Source organism: Musca autumnalis, unplaced genomic scaffold (genome assembly GCF_047663935.1).
Source record: "Musca autumnalis isolate F117 unplaced genomic scaffold, ASM4766393v1 scaffold_1, whole genome shotgun sequence".
Lineage (NCBI taxonomy): Eukaryota > Metazoa > Arthropoda > Insecta > Diptera > Muscidae > Musca > Musca autumnalis.
In genome coordinates, this window is record NW_027411644.1 from 31,986,694 (window position 1) to 32,006,661 (window position 19,968).

The 19,968-nt window shown below is 41.3% G+C and overlaps 1 protein-coding gene across 2 annotated transcripts in view; it reads left to right on the forward strand.

Annotated features, from left to right (window-relative positions):
- LOC141395310 (uncharacterized) overlaps positions 1 to 19,968 on the forward strand; it is a 162,034-nt gene that overhangs the window by 123,350 nt on the left and 18,716 nt on the right. For both annotated transcript variants that reach the window (XM_073970973.1, XM_073970981.1), the window contains exons 3-4: positions 5,821 to 11,085; positions 19,326 to 19,445. In XM_073970973.1, coding sequence (XP_073827074.1) covers positions 5,821 to 11,085; positions 19,326 to 19,445 — 5,385 coding nt within the window. The remainder of the gene's footprint in view (positions 1 to 5,820; positions 11,086 to 19,325; positions 19,446 to 19,968) is intronic.

Consider the following 19,968-nt stretch of genomic DNA (forward strand, 5'->3'; position numbering starts at 1 on the left):
ATGATTGGCTAAATTAATTACATGTTTTCTATTCGAGAGATGAGATACTAAAGAAAGGAGTAAGGTTTAATAGGGGTTCTTGTTAAATATGTATTTATACAGTGCTCAAAAAGAATCTAGGTCGGTGTGGGTTGCGAAGCACTTTCACCCAATAACAACTGGGTGAATTCTATCTCGTATACCATAAGATAATAGCCCGTTTTTAACCATTTTTTTTTGCCCTGTCCATTTGGTTATACTTTTTCTTTTCTGATGTACAAAGGGAGTCTGCAATAATATTAATTCGAGTAATATAAACACGGTTTAGAGACAACAGGACACGAACCCCCCACCCGGCTAGTGCTAGCAAAGAAGGCTCCCGCAGTCCTGGAACTCTTTAGACTCTATGGTGCAATAACATTTTAAATTGGCATTTCGGCAATTAAGTCGTGAATATTACATTCTATAGCAACCAAATCTTCCAAAGTCATCTTCTCTGACTAGAAGCGGTCTTCTTGAAACTTAACTGAAAGAACTCCTTAAACTGTATTCATTAGCTAGAAGGCCTCCTACATAGGCTTCAACAGATAAAAGGCCTCCTGAAGGTTCTACTTCAGATATAAGGAGTCCCAAAGGAGTCTTCTTCGGATAGAAGACCTCCTAAAAGAGTCTTCTATAACTAAAAGACATCCTGAAAGGGTCTTATACAGTTAGAAGACCTCTAGAAAAAGTCTTCTATTGAAATAAGACCACCTAAAGGTGTTTCAACTGTTTTATGACCTCCTACAGGGGTATTCTATACCTGCACTACCGCCTAAAGGGATATTCTATAGCTAGAAGACCTCCTGAATGGGTCATTTATAGCTTGAAGACTTCCACAAAGAGTCTTCCATTGATAGAAGACCTCCTAAAGCAGTCTTTAATTGAAGAAATACCTCCTAAAAGAGTCTTCTGTCTAAAGGTGTTTGTATTGATTAAAGATAAAGACCGCCTACAGTGGCCTTCTTTGTATAAAATACCTCTTAAGTGGCCTTCTTTACCTGTAAGACCTTCTAAAGTGGTGTTCTTGAGCTGAGCCACCATTAAAAGCTTCTTCTTTAACTAAAGAAGGTCTTCTATATCTAGAATACCTCCTGACAGGGTCTTCTATAACTAGCGACCTTTAGAAAAAGTCTTCTATTGAAGGAAGATCTCCTAAATAGCAATACTCCAAAGGCATCTTCTCTAGCTATATAAAATATAAAATACTTCTTAAAGTGGCCTTCTTTACCTGCCTAGCTTCTAAAGCGATCTTCTTGAAACTTAACTTAAAGAGCTCCTAAAACTGTCTTCATAGGCTTCAACAGATGAAAGGCCTCCTGAAGGTTCTTCAGATATAAGGAGTCCCAAAGAAGTCTTCTACGGATAGAAGACCTCCTAAAAGAGTCTTCTATAGCTAAAAGATCTCCTGAAAGGGTCTTATATAGTTAGAAGACCTCTAGAAAAAGTCTTCTATTGAAATAAGACCACCTAAAGGTGTTCCCACTGTTTTATGACGTCCTACAGGGGTATTCTATAGCTGGACTACCTCCTAAAGGGATATTCTATAGCTAGAAGACCTCCTGAATGGGTCATTTATAGCTTGAAGACTTCCAGAAAGAGTCCTCCATTGATAGAAGACCTCCTAAAGCAGTCTTTAATTGAAGAAATACCTCCTAAAAGAGTCTTCTAATGGTGTTTCTATTGATTCAAAATAAAGACCGCCTACAGCGGTCTACTTTGTATAAAATACCTCTTAAAGTGGCCTTCTTCACCTGTAAGACCTTCTAAAGCGGTCTTCTTGAGCTGAGCCACCATAAAGAAGGTCTTCTGTAGCTAGAATACCTCCTGACAGGGTCTTCTATAGCTAACGACCTCTAGAAAAAGTCTTCTATTGAAAGAAGACCTCCTAAAGAGCAATACTTCAAAGGCATCTTCTCTAGCTAGATAAAATATAAAATACTTCTTAAAGTGGCCTTCTTTACCTGACGACCTTCTAAAGCGATCTTCTTGAAACTTAACTTAAAGAGCTCCTAAACCTATATTCTTTAGCTGGAAGGCCTCCTACATAAGCTTCAACAGATAAAAGGCCTCCTGAGGGTTCTACTTCAGATATAAGTAGTCCCAAAGGAGTCTTCCACGGATAGAAGACCTACTAAAAGAGTCTTCTATAGCTAAAATACCTCCTGGAAGGGTCTTATGTAGTTAGAACACCTCTAGAAAAAGTCTTCTATTGAAATAAGACCACCTTAAGGTGTTTCCTCTGTTTGATGACCTCCTACAGGGGTATTCTATAGCGGGACAGCCTCCTAAAGGGATATTCTATAGCAAGAAGACCTCCTGAAAGGGTCATCTATAGCTTAAAGACTTCCACAAAGAGTCTTCCATTGATAGAAGACCTCCTAAGACAGTCTTTAATTGAAGGAAGGCCTCCTAAAAGAGTCTTCGGTCTGAAGGTGTTTCTATTGATTTAAGACCTCCTAAAGGGGTCTTCTGTAGATAAAAAAGCCTTCTAAAGACGTCTTCTATGAATAGAAGAACTTCTATAGGGGTCTTATATATTGAAAGAAGGCCTCCTAAAAGAGTCTTCTGTTAATAGAAGTCATTCTCAAGTGCTCTTCAGTTGATTGAAGTAGCCTTCTATTGATTGACGACCAAATGAAGGAGTCTTCTACTGATTGAGGTCCTTCTAAAGGGGTATTTTATTGACTGAAGATCTCCTAAAGGGGTCTTTTACTGACAGAAGACCTCCTATTGAAGTCTTCCTAAAGAGGATGGAAGACCTATTGTATAGAAGACCTCCTTAATAGGTAATCTATGGACAGAACAGCTCCCAAAGGAGTATTCTACTGAAAGAATACCTCCTAATGGTGTTTTCTTTAATTGAAGATCTCCTAAGGTTGCCTTCAATAGACTTCCTATAGGAGTCATGGACAAAACACCTTCTAAAGGTGTCTTGGTGCTTCTTTAACTGAAAACTTTCCAAAGGAGTATGGATAGAAGAAGTATGGATAGAAATCTTTCTAAAGTCGTTTTCAATAGCTACCAAACCTCCTGAAAAGGTCCTCTAAAGCTAGAAGAGCTCTAGAAAGAATCTTCTATTGATAGGAAGTAGGGGTCTTCTATTGATATATGACCTTCTAAAAGGATCTTCTTTTAATAGAAATCCTCCTAAAGGAATTTTCTATTGATAAAAGACCTCCTAAAGGGATCTTCTATGTCTAAAAGGTATACTGAAAGGGTCTTCCATAGCTAGAAGGATCTTATATGGATGGAATACCTTCTAAAGGGGTCTTATATTGAGATAATACCTCATCTAAAGGCGTTTCTGTTTGTTGAAGACCTGCTAGGGGAGTCTTCTATGGACAGAACACTTCCCAAAGGTGTTTCTACTGTTTGATGACCACCTCTTGAAAGGGTCTTTTATTGTTAGAAGACCTCCCAAATGGGTCTTCTTTTTATAGAATACCTCCTAAAGGTGTCTTCTACTGGAAGAAGACCCCCTAAAAGGCTCTTCTATTCATTAAAGGCCCCCTAAATGGGTCTTATATAGAAAAAAATCTCCTGAAGGGGTCTTCTACGGATAGCAGACCTCCTAAAGGGTTCTTCCATTGAAAAAAGACATCCTGTAGATAGGAGACCCCTCTAAAGGGGAGTCTTTTGTAGATAGAAAACGTCACAGAGTAAAATTTTATAACTATAAGGCCTCCTTGGGTGCCACCGTTATTATTATTATTATTATTATTAAGGACTCCAGAAGTAGTCTTCTAAAGCTAGATAACCTCCTAAAAAGATCGTCTATAGCTAGAAGATATCTTATGGATAGATCCCTTCCTTAAGGAGTCTTCTATGTATTGAACATCTTTCGAAGGAGTCATCTATAGTTGGAATACCTTTTAAAGCTACAAAGGGTATTTTTCATTGATAAAATACCTCCTAAAGGTGTCTTCTAAAGTCCCCCTAAATGAGTCTTATATGGAAAAGGGTCTCCTAAAGGGGTCTTCTACGGATAGCAGACCTCCTAAAGTGTTCTTCCATTGAAAAAAGACATCCTGTAGATAGGAAACCCCTTTAAAGAGGAGTCTTCTGTAGATTGAAAACGCCACAGAGTGGAATTTTATAACTATAGGGCCTCCTGAAGTAGACTTCTAAAGCTAGATAACCTCCTAAAAAGATCGTCTATAGCTAGAAGATATCTTATGGATAGATCCCTTCCTTAAGGTGTATTCTATGTGTAGAACATCTTTCGAAGGTGTCTTCTACTGGAAGAAGACCTCCTAAGAGGGTCTTCTATAGTTGGAATACATCCTAAATTAATATTCTAAAGCTAGAAAGGGCCTTCCTCATAAAGGGGTATTCTATTGATAGAAGACCTCATAAAGGGGTATTCTATTGAAAGAAGGTCTCCCAAATGGGTCCTCTGTTGGATGAAGACCTCCTGAAGGTGTTTCTATTGATTGAAGACCTCCTTAAGGGGTCTTCTATGGTCACTTCTACTGATAAAAGACCTTCCAAAAGGATATTCTACTGACTGAGGACCTCCTAAAGGAGTCTTGTTCTGAATGAGGGCCTTCTAAAGGGGTATTTTATTGACTGAAGACAGCTCCCAAAGGAGTATTCTACTGAAAAAATACCTCCTAATGGTGTTTCCTTTTATTGAAGATCTCCTATGAATTGAAGACCTCCTCCTAAAGGAATTTTCTATTTATAAAAGACCTCCAAAAGGGATATTCTATGTCTAAGAGACATACTGAAAGGGTCTTCCATAGCTAAGGGTCTTCTATAGTGATAGATAGGGTCTTCCTCATAAAGGGGTATTCTATTGATAGAAGACCTCATAAAGGGGGCTTTTATTGAAAGAACGCCTCCTAAAGGGATCAAAGGGATCTTCTACCTCCTAAAGAAGTCTTGTTCTGAATGAGGACCTCCTATAACTGTAATACCTACTTAAGGGGTCTTCGATATATAGAGGAACGCCTAAAGGAGTCTTATATAGCTATAAAACCTTCCTTATACAAACAGAAAGCTTTCTAAAGGAACCTTCAGTAGATACAAGACCTCCTAAACGGGTCATCTATAGCTAGAATACCTCTCACAGGTGTCATATACAGATAAAAGATTCCTAATGGAATCTTCTGTACATAGAAAGCCTCTAAAAGCATACTTCGTTACCCTGGAAACCTCCTACACGTTCTTTATTACATGGAAGGTCTCCTTAACGAGTTCTTCTACACGTAAAATATATTCTAAAGGGGATTCCTATAGTTATAAAACGTCCTATAGTGGTCATCTTTAACTTCAAGGCCTCTTTAAGAGGCATCCAGAGCTATAAGCCCTGCCGTGAAGACCCCACAAAAAGGGTTTCTTTAGCTGGAAGACTTCCTAAAGGGGCTTTCTATGGATATGGTATCTCCTAAAGTAGTTTTCCGTACGTAGAAAACCCTCTAAAGCGGGGTTCATTACCAAGAAAACCCGCTAAACGGTATTTTTAGATGAAAGATCTCTTAAACAGGTTCTCTTCTATTTATATAAGTCCTCTTAAAGGGGTCTTCAGTTGATGGAAGACCTCCAAAAAGGGTCTTTTATGGCTTGAATACCTTTTAAGGGTTCTCTACGAACAGCTGAACAGGTCTACTATAGCCAGAAGGCCTCCTAAAGGATTCCATTATACCTAGAAAGCCTCATAAAGAGATCTTCTTTAGCTACAATACCTCCTTAATGGTCCTCTTCAGCAAAAAGACCTCCTAAAAAGGTCCTTTTAAAATACATTATTTTGCATAAAATGTTATATAATCTTCTTTTTCCCCTCTTTTCATTTTGCAGAATCCCCGCTTTAACGACGACTGTGATCGAAACTACAACAAACGGAATTGGAATAATAATCACAACAATTGGAAAAACAATTGGAATGATAATTCCGTAATTCACTGGACACCAAACTCTGGCTACAACAACAATCAATACCGTCTCTTTAATAATAACAACCCCTCTTCATCTCGTTACATCTTTAACCGTAATTCTACACCGACCTTTGCGGATGATACAGAAATAAGGAATTTTGAAAGGAGTTCCCGCAGAGACTTTTCAAATGAAAATAGCCGAAGAAATAGTCGAGACTCCTCTTATTCACGTTCAAAAAATGCTACACCACCTTTGAAAACAAATCGAAATTCGGAAATTTCACCAAAATCAAGGACAAGAGAGAAATCTATCGCACGATCAGAAAAGTTGAAAAAAGATAAGGAAGCAAAGGATACGGGAAAGTCAGCAAATGAAAATAATATTAAAGATACAGGAGTAAAATCTTCTCAAAAATCAACACCACCCAAGGGGATTCAAAAGAAATCTCCGACATCTGAAATACCTAAAGAAATTGTAAAATCGGCGGAAAAGTCGAACGAAGCGAATAATGAAAATAATAGGAAAGAAGATACAGAAGTAAAATCTTCTCAAAAATCAACACCACCCAAGGGGATTCAAAAGCAAACGGAAATTAAGGGGAAATCTCCGACATCTGAAATACCTAAAGAAATTGTAAAATCGGCGGAAAAGTCGAACGTAGCGGAGGTGACAAAAGAAAATTACACTAAAAATTTGGAAAACCCAGAAACTTCTGCAAAGGAAAAGTCGAACGAAGCGAAGGTGACAAAAGAAAATTCAACTAAAAATTTGCAAGCCCCAAGAACTTCTCCAAAGCAACCTAAATCCCAGTCCGTAAGGAAACCCACAACTAACCCAAGGCCAAATGTTAAGGGAAGAAAGGAACTTCCTTCAAAAATAAATAACAAGAATTTAAAAAATATTCGGAAAAGTCCAGCAGCAAAAAATCCTACTCATCCACAAAAATCCCCAATACGAGGCGGAAAGCGGAACCCAAACGAGAGATTAAATAAATCTGCTGGAAATTGTGAGGTAACCTTGGCTGTAGCAGATTCCACAGATATAACAGAGACATCCGCCGGCACAAGTTCAAAGGAAAACGAAAACGACGGAGATTGCAAAGAAGAAGCGGCGGAACCACCCTGTAAAAAGACCAGGGAAGCCCCGGACTTAGGGAATTGCAACAATTTTATTGAATCTAGTTCTCAGGAGATTGCACCACAGTCTCAACAGAACCAGCGCGATTCGGTGCACCAAGAAACCCTTGAAATATCTGATACTTCGTGTGACAACGAACACCAGGGAGATTGCAAAGAAAAAGCGGAACCACCCAGTAAAAATACCAAGGAAGCCACGGAGTTAGAGAATTGCAGCAATTTAATTGAATCTAGTTCTCAGGAGATTGCTCCACAGTCTCCACAGAACCAGCGCGATTCGGTGCACCAAGAAACCCTTGAAATATCTGATACTTCGTGTGAAAATTTAGACCTTGCTGCCGATCCAATTTATGAGCACATGCCAAGTGTTTTGAATGCCACTTCCTCACAAGACGAAGACGACGATCATCTTGAAGTGGCCATAAATAAAGTTAATAATTTTTTGGAAAATCAACTACAACCTGACCTGGGAGAATTTATAATACCCGCAGCCCCAGCGCTTGAGCAGGAGCAATCCAAAGAATCAGTATTAACCTTAAATAGCGGAAGTAACACTGAACCGCCTGGTGAAGTTTCAGCCAAAGAATTTCAATTGCCTAAAATTTCATTGATACCCCTGTCAAGGCTCATTGCCAGCGAAGAGCCGACCTTGACTCTAGATCTCGGGAATAATAGCAGATCACAACCTGGTACACCCCACAAATTACCCCAACCGCAGCATCATCATCCTCATCATCATCCTCATCCCGTAATCTTCAAACCTAATCTGATAAAACGCAAGCGCAATATCTCAACATGCAGCAACACCTCCACCAGCAGCAACAATGGCTCCGCTGCTGATAACATTGTGGATAAGCTTGTGACTATGAACAAAAACAATATCCAAGATATAATCAATAATAGCAATACAAAATACGACGAAGCTTTGAAGGCTCAAGCCCGTAAACGTCTACGTGAAGAGATACGAGACCAGCTGCGGTCTTTGGACATTGAACCTATTAAAGATCCGGTAAATTCTGAATTTGTACCCGACGAAATTGTTGATTCAATACACATACCCGATTTGCTACTCGAAGAGATACGCAAGGCATTGGGTTACAAGCAGGAGAACTTAGCGGCAGGAGAAGAACTTAAAAGTGAGCAGCCATTGGAGTTGGAGATCATAGAGGGGAAAGTTGAGAATATCCAAGGAGAAGAGAATTTATTGCCGGTAATTGACATTACAGAGGCAGGTGAGGCCCCTACTGCCACAGAAGAGACTTTGGTGGTTGTCCACGACATTGAAGAGGAGCCAAGAGGCCCTGTTGAGGAACAAACCGCTGTTGTTTCAAGTAAAGAGAGTGAGGTAGTGGATAACGAAGAACCGATTTTTGTTTCAGACACTACTACCATCCAATCAAGCAACATGGCTGACAAAATAACCACCTTGCCGCTCATTAAAAAGGAACCCAATGAGAATTCCAAGCCTGGGGAGCATGCCAAACATCCCAAGAAGGCCAAGCATTACAGAAAACACAAAGAATCTCACAGTAAAAAGGCCGAAAAGCCTCACAAGAAGAAACACAAAAATAAGGAGAAAATTTCTCCTGAAATTATTTGTTTGGATTCTTCATCCTCATCCTCGGGAAGCAGCTCCTCATCTTCCTCCTCCTCATCATCATCCTCCTCATCGTCGTCATCATCCTCCAGTGATTCGGAATCAGATAGTTCCATGAAATCCAGCTCCTCAGCCATTAAACGTAAGCGCCTAAAACTCAAGGTGGATGCCGAGAATGTGGTCGATAGCTTCGAGAAGCTCATACTGCCCAGTTTAAGTGAAAGTCTCATGGAGCGTTACCGCAGCAAATATTCCAATTCCACCCACACAAAATTGCATTTCATATCCTGTATCTGTGTTAGTGAATATAATTCGGAGAAATTCTCCAAAATGGAGGTGGCCAAGATACAAAGGAACCTCAAGTCGGCCGATTGTTCCATGGCGCTGGAATTTTTGATGCGCGAAATTGTAAATGTATTTAATAAGCAAAAACAGGTGGCTAAATTGGGAGAGCAGAATGGTAACAGGAAGCGGAGTATCTCCTCCTCGTCCACCTCCCCACCAGCCTGCAACAAGGAATCACCGCATAAGACAAACAAAGAAAATGACAACTCTTCACAACACCAAGGACACAAGGAAAATGGTTGTGTTGGCAAAGTGCAGACACTCTACAGGGAGGAAGTAAAGACAGCAGTCCAACAACCCCAGACACACACGACAGCAGCACCACCCCTTCCCCAGCAAGGCAGCTTGTCCTCAGATACAGCTTTAGATGCTTCCTCCAATCAACAACAAGCTGAAATAAGCAAAACAACACCCAGCAACTATGAACCTACTTCATCCTCCTCCGCAAATGCATGCCACAAAACCCCCATCCCAGCAGCCGCAACTGCACCACCAGCAGGTAATGCTTTAAAACCCCTTAAAGATGAATCCTCCTCATCAGCAGCATCAACGGCTCAACATCATCTCAATCGCATTACTCAACTACAAAGAGAAACGGAAAATCAATACAATCACATGCGGACGCTTACGAATCTAAGCAACACATCTTCCGATTATAATCTCTTGCCCATACCCGATACCAGTTCAATTCGATTTAATGCCAGTATCTTTGATTATCCCACATCGTCGACGGCATTTAATACCCAACCACCCACATTTCCTGCGCTCGATTTGGAAATGTTGAAAAAGCAAAGTCCCATAGGTGAGGCAGTGGTTAACAATCTGCGGGAAATTGATGTGAAGCTAATGGAACTCCACAAAAGGAAAATGTATATTGAAGAAATGATCCTCAAATTGCAAAAGGATAAAATGGATACCGACTTGCTAACCATTAAATTACAAAATGAGAAATTTATTTTACTCAATACCGCGATGACGGCAAATGTTACCACCTCAGCGGCACCGGAGAAGTGTAAAAAACTATTCGAAAATATCAATTTGAAAAATATTAAAACCGAAACTGTGGATATAACGGATGATGAGCAAGAACAACAACAAACGGTCAATAAAGTGCAGGAAGAAGGTCCAAGCCACCCTCACAGCATAACAGAGGCAAGGCATAGAACCACAAGTGAAACTTCTCCAGCTGCTGTTATGGCTTCTCTACCCCCCAATCACCAAGAAGATGTGGCCATGGCCACCTCCTCCTCTTCGTCATCCAGAAGACAAACATCTCCTGCCAAAGTCGCCCCCACACCCGAAAAAACCAAGAGGAAAAATTCCACCGATTCCTCCATACACATTGGGGAAACCTTTAAACGCCTATGCCGAGAGGCTCAAAAGGCCACAAGTGAAAATAGGGAGGTTAGCAGTTCTGGCAATAAAAACAACGACAACAGCCGACCTACTACCCCAGCCTCAGGTGAGGAACCGAGGAAAAAATCCCATAGAAGCCCACGAAATTCTGACACCCGGCATGGGCGCACGAAAAAACAAAAAACCTCTGCAGCTTTAGAAAACAACAACAAGAAAGCCACCAGTCCCAGCCCAAGCCCATCGAGAACACCCACACAGCAGCACCAGCAACAACTGTTGCAACACCAACATCATGGAGAATTAGAAGAAAATCGTGAACACAACACCAACTCTTTGCTCTCTCCCCAAACAAATGGTGAACATTCACCATCACCACCAACTCCCCCACCAACAGCATCAAACGTCACAACACCAAGACCCGGCTCTTCACTCTCTAATGCCAGTCATGATACTGCTACTGCTTCGGTACCTCCATCCGCGGGGGATTGTGACAGCTTTCAAAAATACAAAAATATGCCCTGCCGTCTATTGGAAAATCTTCAATCGCCCATTGCCCAAATAAGGGTTTATCAAAATTCCATCTTAGCCTCAACGGAAGATGGTAAAATTTTCATGTTTGATGCCTCCACCTTGGAATTGCTCAATACATTTAATAAACACACCGAGGCCATAACCCAAATGTATCTGTGTGAGGATAAGGGATACTTGTTTACGACTTCACTGGATGGTTATATGAAGAAGTCACTATTGGAGGTAAGTTCAAAAGTTGCAAATATTTAGCATGTATTAGGAAGATTATTAGGTTATAGTGCAATCAGATGGCCCGAGGGCCAGAAATGATTGCGAAAAGAAATACCCAAACGATATAATTTCACAATTCCGTATTGGTTAAATTCGACCTACTTTTATAGCCGAATCCGAATGGCGTGTCTTACGACACAACTTGTAGATTAATTTTTCATGGCTAAAATATTCAGGAAATGTAAGCCAGTATTACACTGAGGAGATTCGTTACCGCCGATCATTTTTGATATTCTGGTCACAGATTAAACCAAAGACCTTCTGAATGCGAGGCGAACGTGCTTATTCGTATACATATACGGCGTTTTTTCTGTCCGGCCGTCAGTCTGGCTGGTGCGCACGATACCTCTCGAACGAATCAACCGATTTTGCACCTCGTAATTTGTTGTCCCCAGACTTAGATCTAGTTCGAGGGCCATATCAGTTCACTTCTCCACAAAAGTTAGAAAATTTTCCCTTAAATGGTGCGCACGATGAATCCCGAAAAAAGGCAACATTGCAGATCATTATATTTCTTCCCGACATAGAACAGGTTCGAATATGGATTTATCGTTCTACCCCTTCGGGTATCTCCCACACAAGATTTAAAAAATGTTCGCACAAATGCAGTTTAAGGCCATGTTTCGGTGGTTTTTGTTTTTAATTTTTTGCAGCAGGTTGCCCACGGGACACCTGTTACGACGGTACCATTTAGTTTTTGAGGCAGACCTTTTCCAATAGAATGTTAAATAGGTCACACGATAGGCTGTCACCTTGCCTGAAACCTCGTTTTGTTTCAAAATGTTCCGGGAGGTGGTATGTGTCGATGTGTCTTTCGTGGGTCTTCTCCAGTATTCGGCGTAGTGTGAAGATTTGGTCAATTGTCGATTTACCAGGTCTAAAACCGCATTGGTATGGCCCGATTATGTTATTGACCATGGGTTTTTAAACGTTCACACAGCACACTCGACAGCACTTTGTATGCGATTGGGAGCAGACTTCTTATGCCTCTGTAGTTTGTACACACCGTCTTGTCTCCTTTCTTGTGTACGGGACATAGGAGGCTGAGGTTCCAATCGGTGGGTATGCTCTCTTCCTGTCAAATTTCGGTAATTAACTAATGCATACTCCTTATTAGCATTTCGCCACCGGTCTTGAACAGTTCGGCGGACAGCCCATCAGCTCCAGCTGCTTTATTGTTTTTCAGCCGATTAATTGCTGTCATGATCTCGCTTTGGCTAGGTGGAAGACATTCAACGTCGTCGTTTGCGATTGGTTCTGGTGTATCTTCATCGCCGCCCATATTCGATACTAAAAGCTTCATAAAATGCTCCTTCCAGATCCTCAGTACGCTATCTGTATCAGTTACCAGATTCCCTTCATGATCTTTTCAGGAGAATGTGCCTGCACCATACCCTTCAGTCTGGTGTTTTACACTCTGGTAAAATTTTCGGAATTCATTCTGACTCCTGAACATCTCGAGTTTCTCACGCTCACGGTTTTCTTGCTCTTTCTTTTTTCTTCTGAAAATACGCTTCACCTCTCTCCTCTTCTCCCGATATTTTTCTTTCGGGCTTCGTGTTGCTACTGAATGCAGGGTTGCTCTGTATGCCGCGTTCTTTTCTTCAATAGACTTACGGCCCTCCTGATCGTACCATTGATTTTTAGGTGGTGGTTTTTGGTACCCAAGCAAAGACTTTGCGGCAGTTTGAAGTGAGTGGGCTATTCTTTGCCACTGCGCTTCCACATTATCGGGACAAGGAGTGCTGTCTTCCAGCATGTGAGTCAGCGGAATAGGTTTGTGCTATATGTTGTGTTTGCAGCTTCTCGACATCCAGCTTCCGTCCTGTGTTAGATCGCACTTTTGCCGCAACATTAAGGCGAGTGCGTACCTTTGCTGCTACAAGGAAATGGTCCGAATCGATGTTCGCTCCTCGAATCGATCGGACATCTAACACACTGGACGAGTGTCTTCCGTCTATCACAATATGATCAATCTGGTTTCTTGTTTTCCCATCTGGGGATATCCACGTGGCCTTGTGTATGCCGAGGTGTTGGAATCTGGTACTGCTCACTACCATGTTTTTTTGGCGCTGCAAAGTCGATGAAGGCTGAACTTTCCGATCGTGGGACCAAAGATATTTTCTCTTCCAATTTTAGCATTAAAATCTCCTAGAACAATCTTAATGTCATGGCTAGGGCAGCGGTCATATGCTCTCTCTAGGCGCTCGTAGAATATATCCTTGATCTGTTAATCTTTCTCTTCGGTCGGGGCCTGGGCGCAGATGAGACTGATGTTAAAAAACTTTGCTTTTATACGGATTGTGGCAATTCTCTCATCAACCGGAGTGAAGCTGGATACGGGTTCCATCGCAGTTCCTTAATCAGATTTGTACTTACCAAGTACATCTGCCAGTGCGCAAACTGCACCTGCTCCGTAGAGAGTCCTGACATTCCAGGTGCAGATTCGCAGATCATAGTCCTTAAAACATGTGCGGGGTTCGTCAACTTTAGATGGGGTTGTTTTTCTTTGTTTTTTTTTTTTGTTTTCATGGTAGGCGGTGTTTTGACGGCGTGAGTTACTAGCCCAACTCCCAATCCAAGTCTTTAACGTTCTTATGGGTGAACGCGCGGCACATGTTAGCTCACTACCTTTGACGGATGTTAAAGGCAGCTCCCTAGGTGACACCACGGGGAGGTCAGTGTCCACTTGAGATGAAAGAGGGACCAAGATAAATCCTGGGCTTTGCCATATTAAAGCCGGTCAAGACCGTTGCTTGCTATTATTCATCCCCTATCTCTAGCTCAAGGAATGCCACTGGAGAAAAGAAAGAAAGCCACTGGAGTTAGTGGAGTAGGTTTGGCAGGACAGTTAAAGAGATGCAGTGTGTCTGAATGCTGAATGCTGGGCAGATGTTCTGCACGGTGTCATCGATCCATGCCCCATAGGAATTTAGACGGCTGCACCATACCGAAGTGGCAACTGACGCTCCTCCTCCGGATGTTCTCCGGGGACAGAATTCACACCGTGTGAATGCTCTTTCAATCTGCTTGAAATGCTTGTTAATCTAGGGGTTCTCTCCTGTAACGTTCGACATATCTTTCCCTCCTCACATGCCTGAATGGATGGGATCCTATCCACCATATGTTAGCTAGGATGGCTCTGACAGTAGCACCCGTGCAATTACTGCCATTGTGTTGCTCTTTGTCTCCTCAAGTAGATGCTCCACTGAAGACATGAGGAGGCACCCTGTTGCAGTTCTAAGGGTTTGAATATCGTTCCATCGCGTTGCAAAAAAAAAATTCTTTGTTTACACTCCAAGTGGTACCGACTAGGGACTTGAGGGCCCTGTTTTTACACCTTAGTAGGTCGCAGATAGCTTTGAAATGTGCAAACGACGTGAACATGTTGTCGCATGTGACAACAAGAATCTAAGAGTTTCTAGTCGTTGGAAATATTTTGTGAACAGAGTGGCCGTAGATTTCGTGGCGGATATTTGCAAATTTTTCGCGCAGAAAAAGGAGGTAAGATCGGTCAACAAATGATATTAAGAAGTGTACTAAAGATCGTAAAATTATTCGCATACGTTACGATCTCAATGCCGTCTAGAGGGGGCGGAATACAGGAGAGGTAGAGATTAAACAGTTCCGGAGATATCAACACACCCTGGGAAACTCCCAATTTCACTGTACGAGGCTTGGACTCTTGAACACAATTGACACCTCACTACGGTTCAGGGGGCGCTGGTTGGTCGCATGTAATCAGTTCAGTGTTGTGTGAACACCGTGGGGTTTGACCGGTAGGTATCCACGTAAAACACGGCGTGGAAACATGTAAAATTTCATGAATGCCCGACGCTTTGGATCATTTAGCGTTCCTGATCGCATTCGCAACATCGTTTATTGTAAATTTTGGTGATTCTTCCTATGTAGGAAGAGATCGCGTGTGACGTAGTACTCTTCGTCCTATCACTCCTGGGGTGCTCGAAAAAATGACGATTTAAACCAACTGCGCACCTCCTTGGATCAGTCAACGTAACATCGCCAATCGTGACTGATGTCCTATTTTCCTTCTCGCCAGGGTTCGAGAGTGAATTAACCATTGTCCACAATTCATTTATTCCAGCTCCAAAGCTGCAACTTTTCAGATGATTTTGTCACTTGTTCCGCTTATCCATACCCACCAATCTGTTAACTTCCCATGTGAGCTCTATCACTCAGGATCACTGGGGTTGACACGACGAATCTCATCAAATTTATTTGCTAGTCCCACCGCCTCTGCTGGAAAAATTTGGTCTCACCAGGTATATAGCGAGCTGCTGTAGCAGTGATGATGTCCCCGTACGTCTTTTCTGCTAACCGAACATCAGATCGGTTTGGCAGCTCTCTGAAGCGGTAATTCATGAACTCTCTGAAACTAAGCCAATAAACATTCCCATGATTGATGAAGGTGATAAAGTCAGACCGGCCTGCTGATGGATAAAATTTTAGGGAGATGTCTGATCCAAGAAAAACGACGAGTTGCCAGGTGATGTCATTTCTCAGACCAAGTGACACGATGGTTATATCTAGCGAATTGTCACATGCTCCTCTAATTCTGGGCGTCCACATTGGCCATGTAAAACGTAGTTCATCTGCTCAGCCAGCACTGTAATCCTCTGGTCATTTCCAATTACCGAATGCCACAAGTTATGATGGTCATTAAATTCCCTTACGGTCAGTAGGTTATGACCTTCCAAAAGACCTTAGCAAAATGGTGTACTGCAACCGCCGCGACCTTGATACGAGTATTCTTCCGACTCATAAAGTCTTCTTTTTCCTAGATCTTACCTCGCAGTCCATTGTAATTGAACTGCAGAAAAAAGATGCATTTCCTGGGATTGGAACAGTAAGGACCAGTGAGTGTTAAGTTCTGCTTGTGCGGTTGCTGTTGGGGAGGGTCGTATTCTGATGATGACGACGACTGTATCCTCGCAGCATGCAATAACATTTCTCTGTCGTAGTCCGTCCCTCACATGGATGAGATGGATGGATGTTCGGAAAATTTGTGTGCACGATAACTCTTGAAGGGAGTAACCAATTTGGTCCATACTTTGCACATCGTGGAATTTTTTACCAGACTTAGACGAGGTTCCAATATAGACTCAATCGGTCCACTCCTTCGGGTACCTCCCACGCAAAATTTCGGAAAAGTTCAGTTAAGGACCTGCTCTCCAACAAATTTTATTCACTGTCCTCTATACGACGGTACAAGTTTCATCAGGGGGGTTGGTGCGCAAGATATGTAACTCTCGAACGGATCTGCCGATTCGGTCCAAAATTTTTCCTTCGTCATATTTTGCGAAAACTTAGTTTAAGTTCGAAGATAAGTCCTTTCAGTCTACTCCTTCAGGTACCTCCCCACAAAATTTCAAAAATGTTCGGAAAAATGGTGCGCGCGATAACTTTACACATCCTAATATATCTCCAGATATAGATCAGGTTCGAATATGGACTATTTTTGTCTACATTTCCGGGTACCTCGGATAAGTGCACTTTAAGACGTGCTTGATTTTTGTTGAAGGAACTTTCATTCGCTGCCTCAAGTCCATATGTCTTGAGAAAACAGCTCGAAATGTGTAAAGAAACCCCTATGACACCATATGTAGTGGCTGGAGAGCACCATAACTCTCGAACTGATTAACCAATTTGGTCTAAAATTTAGCCTTCGTCATATTTTTCCAAACTTAATTTCAGTTCGAAGATCGGCAATACCGGTCCACAACTTACGGTACTTCCTCCCAATATTTAAAAAATGCCACTAAAATTTTATGCACGTTATCTCTTGAACGTGGCAACCTGCACGGTCAAAACTTTCAGTTCGGAGATGGGCAATACCGGTCCGCAACTTCTGGTACTTCCTCCCAATATTTAAAAATGTCACTAAAATGTTATGTACGTTATCTCTTGAACGCGGCAACCAACTTGGTCAAAACTTTGGATCCCCTAATATTTTGTCCAAATTTAGTTTAATTTCTAAAATGGTCCATATCGGTCCGTTTCCGTGGACATATCCATGCTTTCTGGCATGCTGGTCCAAATGTTATACGATGACCCACAGAAATTACTAGTGGGCACGATATCTTTCGAAAATATATGACTCCTCAAATAAGATCCATTTCCATAATGGACAAAGTCGGTCCATTCCTTTAAGTACCTGCCGCGCAATACTTTTGTCGGCAATTTCAAACGTCCAATATGGGCCACAAAATTCTGAAAAGATCCTAAATACATTTGATCTGACCGTAGATGAAAGCTTAAATTCACATAGGCTGAGGGTATATCTCTGTGGACAAAGCCGACTGTTCCTTTTTATACCCTCAGCCTTTAGGCTAGAAAGGGTATATACACTATCATACGGGCAAAATGTGCTTCATCGAAATAATGGTTTTAGACCCCTAGTATGTTTGGACGAAATGTGTTTCAGACAATTTGGAGTTGATTTAGCAATGTCCGTCCGTCTGTATGTCTGTCTGGCTGGCTGGTGTGCACGATAACTCTCGAACGGAGTTCGGTTCAAATTTTGGCTTTCGTAATATTTTGTCCAAACTTAGTTTAAGTTCGAAGATGAGCTATATCGGTCCACTCCTTCCGGTACCTCCCCCACAAAAGTTCCAAAATGTTCGGAAAATTTGTGGGCATGATAACCCTTGAAGGGAGTAACCGATTTGGTACTTTGCACATCGTGAAATTTCTACCAGACTTAAATGAGGCTCCAATATGGACTCAATCGGTCCACTCCTTCGGGTAACTCCCACACAAAATTTCGGATAAGTTCAGTTTAGGATCTGCTCTCGTATCGTTTTGATTTTTGTTGTAACAACTTGTATCTACTGTCCGTCATACAGCGGTACAAGTTTCATCTGGGGCAAGTCCATACTTCCTGAGCAAATAGCCTGAAAGGTGCAAAAAAACCTATGACACCGTGTGTAATGGTTGGATAAGATAAATCTCGGACGGATCTGCCAATTCGGTCCAAAATTTGGCCTTCGTAATATTTAATTAAAACATAGTTTAAATTCGAAGATGGGCTATATCGGTCCACTCCTTCAGGTACCTCCCCACAAAAGTTCAAAATGTTCGGAAAAATTTTGCGCACGATAACTCTTGAAGAGAGTGGCCGATGTAATCTATACTTTGCACATCCTAATATATCTACAAGATGTAGATCAGATTCGAATATGTACTATATTTGTCTACTCCTTCTGGTACCTCTCACACAAAATTTCGGATAAGTTCACTTTAAGACCTGCTATCGAATCACTTTGATTTTTGTTGAAGCGATTTGCATTCGCTACCTCCATTAAGACGGTAAACGTTTTTTCAGGGGCAAGTCCATATTTCTTAGGAAAACAGCCCGAAAGGTGTAACAAATCCCTTTGTCACCATATGTGGCGGTCGGAGAGCCGATATCTCTCGAACTGTTCAACCGATTTGGTCCAACATTTGGTCTTCGTCATATTATATCCAAACTTAGTTTCATGGGGCAATACCGGTCCACAACTTCCGGTACTTCTCCGCAATATTTAAAAAATGTCACTAAAATGCTAGGACGATATCACCTGAATGGGGCAACCAATTTGGTCCAAACTTTGGATCTCCTAATATTTTATCAAAATTTAGTTTAACTTCTAAAATGGCCCATATCTGTCCTCCCTAAGGGTACCTGCCGTACAAAAGTTCAACATTTGTATCTTAGTTCAGTTAATTCCTAATCCATTTTTGTCGGCAAGTTCAAATGTCCAAAAAGGGCCACAAAATTCTGAAGAGACCTTAAATACATTCGATCTGTCCGGAGGTAAAAGTTTCGCTTCACATTGGCTGAGGGTATATATCTGTCGGCAAAGCCGACTGACACTTTTTTACTTGTGGTTGAAGGAACTTGCATTCGCTGCCTCAATTACGACGGTAAAATTATTTTCAGGTATAAATTTTGGCCTTCGTCATATTTTTTCCAAACAATACCGGTCCACAACTTCCGGTACTTCCCCCAAATATTTAAAAAAAAATGTCACAAAATGGTATGCACGATATCTCTTGAACGCGGCAACCAATTTGGTCAAAACTTTAGATCTCCTAATATTTTGTCCAAATTTAGTTTAACTTCTAAAATGGCCGATATCGATCTTTTTCTTATGGTATCTCATTTTTCACTTCTTTTCTTTTCATTACAGAACCTATCATCAGGTACACAATCGGTATATCTAAAAGAACCTCTACAAACATTGGACATACAATGGGACACAGCATTTACTGGCAGCAGATGGGGAAACATTTACACAACCAACATATCGGTGAGTACGAAAACAGAAAAATAATATTTTCAAATGTATTCAATCAAATAGAATGAATCATGAGAATTCTATGACATTTGTCTCTAAGATTATGCGATACCAAATTCATTCGAATTACTCTCAATATTCTGTTTTTTGAAGAAATGTTTGATTAATTTTTGTTTTCAACCAAAAAATAGGTAGTATTTCGAATGAATTTGATTTTGATACGTTTCTTGAGATAAATGCCATTGAAATCCAAATTAGTGCTCTGTTCCAAAACCTGCAAAAAAACCACCAATTTTACTTTTTGTTTTTGATATCATAAAGAAACAAGTAAAAAGGTATCAGTCGACTTTGCCGACAGACAGTAAAACATTTGGGCAATATGCCAGGAAGCATGAACTTGTCCACGGAAAACATAATATCGCAGTAAAGAGGACCACAAGGAATAGCATCGGTATACATTTCCAAAGGATCTTCGAACACACCCTAAACTGCACTTAAAAATGTTGAACTTTTGCAGGGTAGGTACCATTGGTAG